The 9,660-nt window shown below is 47.4% G+C and overlaps 1 protein-coding gene across 6 annotated transcripts in view; it reads left to right on the top strand.

Moving 5' to 3' along the window:
• Window positions 1-9,660, top strand: part of COL13A1 (collagen, type XIII, alpha 1) — a 197,571-nt gene that overhangs the window by 151,052 nt on the left and 36,859 nt on the right. For all 6 annotated transcript variants that reach the window (XM_006888990.1, XM_006888991.1, XM_006888988.1 and 3 more), the window contains 6 exons: window positions 3,558-3,602; window positions 3,949-4,017; window positions 5,138-5,161; window positions 6,901-6,963; window positions 8,306-8,350; window positions 8,687-8,839. In XM_006888990.1, the coding sequence (XP_006889052.1) occupies window positions 3,558-3,602; window positions 3,949-4,017; window positions 5,138-5,161; window positions 6,901-6,963; window positions 8,306-8,350; window positions 8,687-8,839 (399 nt within the window). The remainder of the gene's footprint in view (window positions 1-3,557; window positions 3,603-3,948; window positions 4,018-5,137; window positions 5,162-6,900; window positions 6,964-8,305; window positions 8,351-8,686; window positions 8,840-9,660) is intronic.

Below are 9,660 nucleotides of genomic sequence, written 5' to 3'. Positions count from 1 at the left end.
GATTGGCACAGGATAGAGCAGGGTTTAGGGCTGTTGTACATAGGGTCTCTATGAGTCGCAAGCGACTCGATGGCACATAACAACAACAACATTTCTACAATAATGGTCTTGTACAGTAATTGTGCTTATGGGACTGAGTTTACTTAGCATATGCTACTATTTTCAGGTTGCCATCCGCTTGATTTCTTTTCCTTATTTTTTGATTTGCATTTTTGTGTCTAAGGTTAATCTCTTGGAGATGGCATGTAACGGCCTTTCATATCCCCTCTGCTGATTTGGGGGTTCAGTTTTCTGTTTGGGGGATCCATCTTGCCGCTCTCTTTCTCTTGACTGGAGCATTTAAACCATTTTGTTCAGTGTGATTACTGCTATGTAGTAATGTACTGTTGCCGTCCATTCATGTTTTTATTGTGAGGGTACTGATTTCTCTGTCCCACATACTCCTCCAAGCTGAGCTCGTATTGTCAGACTTTCTTCACTGTTAGTGCTTTGTTGTTGTTGTTGTTGTTACGTGCCGTCAAGTCACTTGCAATGCATAGCGACCCTATGTACAACAGCCCTAAACTCTGCTCTGTCCTGTGCCAATTGCACTGTCTCCAATACACCCATCCCAATTACCCCAATCACTGAATCAGTACACCTCATAGAGGGCCTTTCTCTCCTGCGCCGTCCCTCCACTCTCCGAAGCATGATGTCCCTCTCCAAGGACCGGTCCCTCCTCACAACATGTCCAAAGTATGTTAGATGGAGTCTCAGGATCCTTGCCTCCAGGGAGCCACCCAGTTTGACTCTTTCAAGGATGAATCTGTTTGTTTTCCTAGCAGTCCATGGTACCCTCAATACTCTTCTCCAGCACCACAGCTGAAAGACATCAATTCTCCTTCTATCCTCCTTAGTGACTGTCCAACTATCTGGTGCATAACAAGTGGATAGCAAAGACCATGGCCTGTATCAGATGCACCTTAGTCTCCAGAGAGACACCATTGCTCTTCAGTACTTTGGAAAGGTCCCTAACAGCAGACTTTCCCATGGCAATACGTCTTTTAATTTCCTGGCTACTGGTGCCGGCCGAGAGTGTTGACTGTTGAGCCAAGCAAACGAAAGCTGTGAACAATGTCAATCTCTTCACCATCCATCCTGATGCTGCCAATTGGTCCAGTGGTGAGAATCTTTGTCTTCTTGACATTGAGCCTCAATCCATACTGGAGGCTGCAGTCCTTGACCCTCTACAGCAAGCGCTTCAGGTCCTCCTCAGTTTCAGCAAGCAGGGTTGTGTCATCTGTATAACGCAGATTATTGATGAATCTTCCACCAATCCTGACACCACACTTCTCCTCATAGAGCCCAGCCACCTGTATAATCTGTTCTGCATACAGGTTGAAAAGGTATGGGGACAGGACACATCCCTGGCATACGTCCTTCCCAATTTTGAACCATGCAGTGTTTCCTTGCTCTGTTCTGACAACTGCCTCTTGGTCCAAGTATAGATTTCTCATTAGCACAAAGAGGAAATAGAAGATTTTTACCAACTTTTACAGTTGGATTTCGATCAAACGTGCAATCAAGATGCATTGATAATAGTGGGTGACTGGAATGCAAAAGTTGGGAACAGGGAAGAAGATTCAGTAGTTGGAAAACATGGACTCAATGACAGAAATGGAACTGGAGAGAGAATGATTGAATTTTGCACGATGACTTATTCATAGCAAATAATTTTTTAAGAGACATAAACGCAGGTTATATACATGGATTTCACCTGATGGTATGCATAGGAATCAGATCGATTACATCAGCTGAAAGAACCTCTGGAGAAGCTCAATATCAGCTCTGAAAACTAGGCCAGGAGTTGGTGTGGAACAGACCACCAACTAACTACTCATATTCAAGTTCAAGCTGAAGCTGAGGAAAATTAAACCGAATCCACGGGAACCAAAATATGACTTTGAGTTTATCCCACCTGAATTTCAGAACCATCTCGAGAACAGGTTTGAGGCCTTGAACACTAATGAGCGAAGACCAGAAGAGTTGTGGGAGGATATCAAACCTATCATCCAGGAAGAATGCAAACAGTCATTGCAAAGACAGAAGAGGGAGAGAAGACCAAAATGGATGTCAGAAGAGACTCTGAAAAATGCACTGGAGCGCCGAGAAGCCAAAGCACGAGGAAGAATTTAAAATACTAAAGAGTTGAATAGAAGATTTCAAAAGGCATCACGGGATGACAAAGTAAAACGTGCAATGAAATGTGCAAAGAGTTGGAGTCAGAAAATCAAAAGGGCCGAACTCGCTCATCATTTCTTAAGCTCAAGGAACTGAAGAACAAACTCAAACCTCGAGTTACTATAATCAAGGATGCTTTAGGCAGAACATTAAATGATCTAGGAAGTATTAAAAGAAGATGGAAAGAATATACTGAGTCACTGTATCTAAAGGAATTGGCAGACACAGAAGAATTTCATGAATCAACATATGAGCAAGAGCCTATGGTGATGAAGGAAGAAGTTCAGTCTGCTTTGAAGGAAATAGCAAAAATAAGGCCCCAGGAATAGATGGTATACCAATTGAGATATTTCAGCAAGCAGATGCTGCCCTGGACATGCTCACTAAGTTGTGCCAAGAAATCTGGAGAACAACCACTTGGTTCCCATCCCAAAGAAGGGTGACCCAACAGAGTGTGGAAACGATAGAACAATATTGCTGATTTCACATGCAAGCAAGATTCTACTGAAGATTATCCAAAAATGACTGGAACAACATCAGCAGAGAACTGCCAGAAGTCCAGGCTGGGTTTAGAAGGGGTCGTGGTACTAGGGATATTGTAGCTAATGTTAGATGCATCTTGGCTGAAAGCAGGGAATACCAAAGGAATGTGTATCTGTGTTTTTGTTAGTGCTTTAGTGTTTATTAAACCTTTATATAGTCTTCTTAGTTTGGGTAGAGAGCTTATTCACTCTCCTTGTAGATATCCTATAGTTTATTTCTGTTCTGTCCTGTTATCGGACAATTGGAAGTATGATTTGAGGGTGTGTTTTGTTTTGTTTTGTTTTTAATTTACTCCACTCTCTTAATTTCTTCTGGATAGTTCTGTCACGTTTTCAATTAACAGCAAATCCTATCACCCCACCCTCAGTCACATGTCCTTGTTTCTCTAATACCCTGCAGTTTGCATTTTCTCCATGATAATTAGCAATTACTGAGGCAATTGGCACAAATCTATTAGGTCCTTGCACAAGATCAGAAAAGAATTGAAAGATCTAGTTGCTGCTACTAAAGATGTTGCTGGTCTAGGGAACTTGGTAAAGAGGGCCAGGCAGTCACGAGCAAAGAGTACGAGACAGGATGTCCTCAAGTGTCAGGTGGGAGGATTAGGCTTATCTGGTGTTCAGGGGGTGCTTCCTGAAGGGGGCTGAGATCTTTCATGGGCAGGTCTGTGTTCAGTCAACCTGAGTAGCAAGAGCTGCAGGCCCCTCCTTGGTCTCTGACGTATGGCCCATCTGAGAACAACAGTGCATGGCCCAGCTCTGCCTCTACTTCATTCCCATTTTGTCATGTAACAGGGAGAGCCTGGAGCAGCTGGAGAACAGGGACCAGCTGGCCCCAAGGTATGTGCATCTCACCTCCCTGGGGCTTGGTCTTGGGGAGAAAGGAAAGGAGGGGCATTCTGTCACCGGGCGGGAGGTCTGAGGCCACAGTACTGATTGGAAGCAGTCCACTTGAGGGCTATGTAGTCAGATTTCTAAATGGAGTTTTCTTGTGTTTATTATGAAATTCCTGGGCATCTTCTGAAAGTATTTGGAACCCCTCGTATGCCAGCTGCCGAAAGCCACTTAGGGAGGCAACCAGGTGTCATCACTGTGATGCAGTCCTTCTTTGACAGGTCACAGGCAGAAGTGACCCATCTTTCCCTCCTGGTCAAAACCCTTGGTTGAGATCTAATTTGTCTTATAGGGCTCCAAGGGAGAACCAGGGAAAGGGGAGCTGGTGGATTACAATGGAAACATCAACGAGGCTCTCCAGGTGAGTGGGGTGTAGCCAGAGGCTGGCAACATGCATGTCCTCCCGGACCTCAGGGCTCAGGACCATGATAATGGTCATGTTCCTCTGTATGCCCCAGAGGCCAGCCCACTGAGGGGAGCTCCTAGGAGCGAGGTTCTCCCTTGCTTCCTCTCCTTTGGTCATCTCGTGTGCAGGCTCAGGCAATTGTCCTCATCCTTTGGCATCCTGGTCAGATGGGCTGGCTCTCTGCCTGGGCACAGCTGGCAAGTTGGCTGGTGGTGGGCATTAGAGCCATGATTGGAGCACCCTGGCATCCTGTGGGTTCTGAGAGCCTAGTCAGTGCAGGCACATAAGAGAATGTATCTTCCTAGGAGTGGGGATTTTTGTTAACTTAATCACATTTTACATTCATAAGCTAGCAATTCCGTAAAGCAGGAAATTCTCAGCCCTAGCACAGCAGCCATTATTCTACTCCTTTCTAGTCTTGCGCACTGAGAGGTGTGTTTGGCAGCAGCCCTGGTCTCCACTCACTCAATGCTATAATAGCACCAGAACTTACATACAAACAAACAAAAAGTCTCCAGGCATTTCTACATGGTTTTGCGGGATAAGCAGGCAAAATACTCACCCTGGCTTGAAAATCGCTGTGTCAAAGAATTATTACTATGTGTGTCGTTCTTTTTATAAACCAGCAGCCTCCATCTGATTTCTTTTTTGAGTAGTCCATATTTTTTATATTTCATTCATTTCAAGTTAAAGTATATGTCAGAACCTTGAACTTAGAGTTCTGGGGAAAGAAGAACAAGAAAGGGCCCCCACTAGACAATTTAGAAACAGTGAGAAACCTTGTGGAAAGTGAAGGAAGTGTTGACGGTCCATTTTGGTTCATATCTGCGTTCATTCTAGAACAGACTTCAGAGCAGCCATTAGTTTGTAAAAGGGTGAATGTTCAGCAATTGTGGTGGAGGTTAGTGAAAGGCTTGTGGGGATGGGGGGGCTGGAGACCGTGAAGGCCCGTCTAGAAAGGTCTTTCTCTTCCTCCCACCCTCCGCTGTCCCATGTACCTTTGACTTGACAGATGTGACCGTCTAGATTGTTCTTTCTTTGCTCTTCAACTGACAGTGTGATATTGGCTTTTTAGGAAATCCGAACACTGGCCTTGATGGTAAGTCTTCCTCATTCTTTGCTTTCCTTGGCCACTGGGCTGGGATTGTAGGGGAGGCGGCCTGGAAGCAAGGTTGTGCACTGGGCTGGGATTGTAAGGGAGGCATCTTGGAAGCAAGGATGTGAGTTCTCCCCTTCAGCCAGTAGGTGAGGGAGGGGCTTCTGAGCTGCCCCCGAGCCGCGGCGCCTTCCTGTCATGGGGTTTCACAGATACAACGTCAGCGCCACTAGAAATGCTGGATCTAGTTCTCAACTGCAGGTGTGCCTAGGGAGGTGCAAATGGCTATCATACTGCAGCCAACTGAAAGGTTGCAGATTCACGTCCACCCAGAGGCTCCTCAAAAGAAAACCAGCCACTGAAAATACTGTGGAGCACAGTGTGACCCCCGTGGGGTCACCATGCGTCACAGTCTTCTAGATTGGCAGCTGGTTTGTTAGTTTTGTTTACAACTGGGCCAAGGAAATAGGGGTATCAAGGAGGAAGGTTTATGTTCCTCTTTTTCCTTAACCTTCAACAAATAGGATCCATAACCCTGAAAGACAAGACCAGTAGTGACTCTCCACGGATCCTCCTTCCCTGGAAATCAGTGCTCTCACCTGCACCTGACCAATAAGTGGATGTCAAATTCAGGTTGTACACATACAGGGGAGCAAAGAGTACAAGATTCTCAAAGTACTGGAATTTCATCCCACTTAATATATGTAGTAACAAGTAAAGAAACAAAAATTTATAAAGGAAAAAAAAATCTTTGTAGTGGCCCTACACCACAGGACACACAAAACAACAAGCTGGGAAGCAAACACCAGTCAGACCAGGTCCAAGCTCAGAAGCCGCTATCCCGTAATGTGATTCAGCAACTGATGAGCTTCGTGGGGAAACATTAAAATACATTGCTTGGCATAGCTTTTGGAAGCAAACTTTTCTGGAAGTATATCTTTTTTCTTAAAATCAGCTATGAGATGTCACTGAAATGTAATAAAATGTACCTGTTTTAAATGTCGACTTCTATGAGTCCTGACGGATCTATAGCAACCAGTCCACCATCCCTCCAGAAAGTTCCTTCAGGGCCTTTAGGAGTCAGTGTCCCCCACCCCCTCAGTCATATACCAGCTCTGATCTGTGCTCTGTCACACTAGCATAGATTTGTCTTTTCTAGTTGCTTGTGAAGAGGAGGATCATACAGGATAGGACAGAGTTCAGATCTGTTTCTCATTGGGTCTCTATGAGTTGTGCTTGACTCAACGGCACCTAACAACAACAACAACATTAATGGACTCACACAGTGTGTAGACTTTCTTATCTGACTTCTCTAGTGCAGATGCTGAGTATGATTGAGATTCATCCACATCGCTGTGGACACTGGTGCTCAATCCTTTGTTAATTGCTAATAGTGTTCCCTTTTTTTTCACTTGCTAATAAACATATGGATTATTTTTTTGGAGCATCTTGAGTCATCAGAATAGGGCAGATTTGTGTTCTTGAAGCCCAACGGGTCCCTCAGGGATACCTATAGGGAAGAGGGAGAGGTCCCTATGGTCTCCATACCCTGCCTGTTGCTTGCCTATTTGACATTTTTTGATTCCCCATCTTATTTCCTAAAATAACAACTAAGCCACTCTATTACTGAAGAAAGTATGATCCTCTGTTCTCTGCCACCCAGTTTCCACTTTTATCCACCTAGGGATGGGCCACTCCATCCCCAGTCAGAAAACTCCACATGGCTTTCTTTTCCTTCCTAGGGCCCCCCTGGTCTTCCTGGGCAAATCGGCCCACCTGGAGCTCCAGGGGTTCCAGGCCAGAAGGTAAGGCTTGTTTCCATGGGGTGGGGTATGAAGACCCTGCAGAGGGAAAACCCTGCAGAGGGACCACGACCCCTGTGCAGTGACCAGGACTGCCCATCCTACACGCTTATCTGCCCAGGGCCTTCAGCACCCAGGTCCCCCTGTAATTCTTCCAGAAGCTTCCAGACACCAGTGGTGCAGCCCCTCCTCCCAGTCCTCAGCCCTCCATCCCCACATCCTTCGTAGGCTCCTGTAAGTCATAGGCCCCTTTGATATGGTGGTGCTTGTGTCTGCACTTGCCTCCATCCAAAACAGCTCCCTAGCTGTGACCCCAAGTTGCCCATCAGGGAGTGCGGCTTTGAGTCCCAGTTTAATCTCCTACTTCCCCTCCTCCATCTTTGCCGACCTTATACATTACCCGCCACTAGACCCTGGTGCGTTTTCTCAAAGGGTTGTGCAATTTTGCCTACCTGTCCTGTGTTCAAGGCGCCCTGATGGCACAGTGGGTAAGCACTCAGCTGTTAGACAAAAGGGTCGCGGTTCCAATCCACCAGGTACTCTAAACCCCATGCCTCATGGAAGAAAGATGTGGCAATCTACTCCCACAAAGATTAGCAGCCTCAGAAATAATGAGACAATTCTGCTCTGTCTTAAATTGTCACAATTAGTGGGAAGAGTGGAAATCAACTCGACAGAGGGAGATTGGGTAGACCTCTTGTGGTCATGGGGCCTCTAGCCTGCAAGCAAATTTCTTCCCTTCTCTACCCTTCAGAGCATTTCTTCTTTTCTAGTTCATCTCAAAGGCCCTCCCCTGACACATCAAGGCATCCACCACCTCACCCTCTTCACTCCTCTCATTAACACCCACATAGCTTTGCCAGGTGATGGGCTGTGCATTCACCTGTATTAAAAGCAGAAGCCATGCCTTCTTGACAGCTACCCAACCCAAAGGGGCTTCCATTGATACAAAGACTTACGAGTGGCCAGGACAACAAGGACTGGGTTGGTAGAAGATAGGAAGGCAAACATAATAACCCCTTTCCTGCTGAAGCCAGTGCCCCGGGCTCACTGACACAGCTGCCCAGCAAGGGGAGGTCATACTTAAAAACAAAGATGGGACTGGACTATTGGTCCCACTGTCAATTGAGTGGGGTCTGTGCTTTGGGATCCTCCTCTGTCTGCTTGACACAGATGATAAAAGCACACTCCTTAGGGGTGAGGGGTGGTGGTGAGGATTCCAGGGGAGAGCTGTGTGTACAAGTGCTGAGAAGATGCCCATCTGGTAGGAAGTGTCATATCAATGGCAGTTACCAATATCTGTACTTCCGGCTCTTAAAGTGACCTTTAGTTGTTCTGGCTGCAGGGGGAGATTGGACTACCAGGCCCTCCAGGTCTCGATGGGGAAAAGGTAAGAACAGAAAATGATCCAAGGCTTGGGGAAGTGGGAGAAGGGGCAGGAAGGTTCTGGAACAAACACGGAATCGTGGTGTGGACAGGAGAAGAGGGGCAAAGGGGAGAGCAGCCAGCACTACAAAGGTCAAGCTGAGCCTCACAGTGCTGAAGCCAGGCAGACCCTGTGGGGATAGGATGGGCCTTGGCCAAGGACCCCTGGATGGCTCTGCCCATGCCCAGCCAAGCTCCAAAGAGCCAGGTCTGCCTGCTCTTGGGACCCCTGTTCTGGAGTTCTCTGCCTCCCTCTCCATCATGGATGGGGTCTAACAAGCATTGTTGCTCTTTTCCAAAGGGGCCTCGGGGAAAACCGGGAGACATGGGGCCCCCTGGCCCACAAGGACCTCCAGGAAAGGATGGGCCTCCAGGAATAAAAGGAGATGATGGACTCACAGGGAGCCCAGGAGAGAAGGGGGAAAGAGGGGAGATGGGACACGCAGGCTCCCCGGTGAGTGGATGGTACTGGGGTGGGACCCTTTGTCTCTGTCTGTCACTGCATGTACTCTGCTCCCACCTTCACTCCTGCTCTGCACATTGCCCACACTGCCTAGAATGCTGGAGCCAGGAATGAGAGTGGAGGGTTCACCCAGAGGCCCCCAGATCCACTTACTTTATGAAGGCCAATTTCCTGACTCAAGAGACCTGGGTCCTCTTTTATCATCACCTGTCCGTGACCTTGGAAAGTCACAGAGCCTTGCAGAGACTTGGTTTCCTAGTCTCTAAAATGGGGAGAATAATGCCTCCCCAGACACCTGGCTGGTCTAGTAGGAAGGAGACGGCATTTCAGATGTGAAACTGCCCTCTTTTGAAGCATGCAGAAGCCCTATAGGAGAGGTTGCATGAGACAGAGGGAAAAACAGCCCAGGCCAGTCAGGCCAGCAACATGATATGGGGACCTTCTCTGTCCCTCGGTTGTTCCTTTCTGTGAAATGCGCACCCTCCCAGCACCTGCCCTGGAGGAAAGGACCCACACCTGCATGCCACCGCTGGTCACAGATGCTCCGAACAGTACCATAGCTTCACTAACATAGGTCTTTGTCACTCTGTAGGGTCTAGACGGCCCAACTGGGGAGAAAGGAGAACCAGGTGACCCAGGGACACCCGGAGCGCCAGGATTGCCAGGCCCCAGTGGGCTCCCGGGATTTACAGTAAGGCGGGGGGCTGGGTGTGGCAACTTTGCACATGTAGCTGCAGTCAGGGGTTTATGAGCAGAGTATCCAAGGCTGGTATAACTGCAATGTGCCTGCCTCCAGGCTATGTTTTTTTTTT

This window comes from Elephantulus edwardii, unplaced genomic scaffold (genome assembly GCF_000299155.1).
Source record: "Elephantulus edwardii isolate Elephantulus edwardi_28Jun2011 unplaced genomic scaffold, EleEdw1.0 scaffold00074, whole genome shotgun sequence".
Classification (NCBI taxonomy): domain Eukaryota; kingdom Metazoa; phylum Chordata; class Mammalia; order Macroscelidea; family Macroscelididae; genus Elephantulus; species Elephantulus edwardii.
This window is presented reverse-complemented; position numbering and strand designations above follow the sequence as displayed.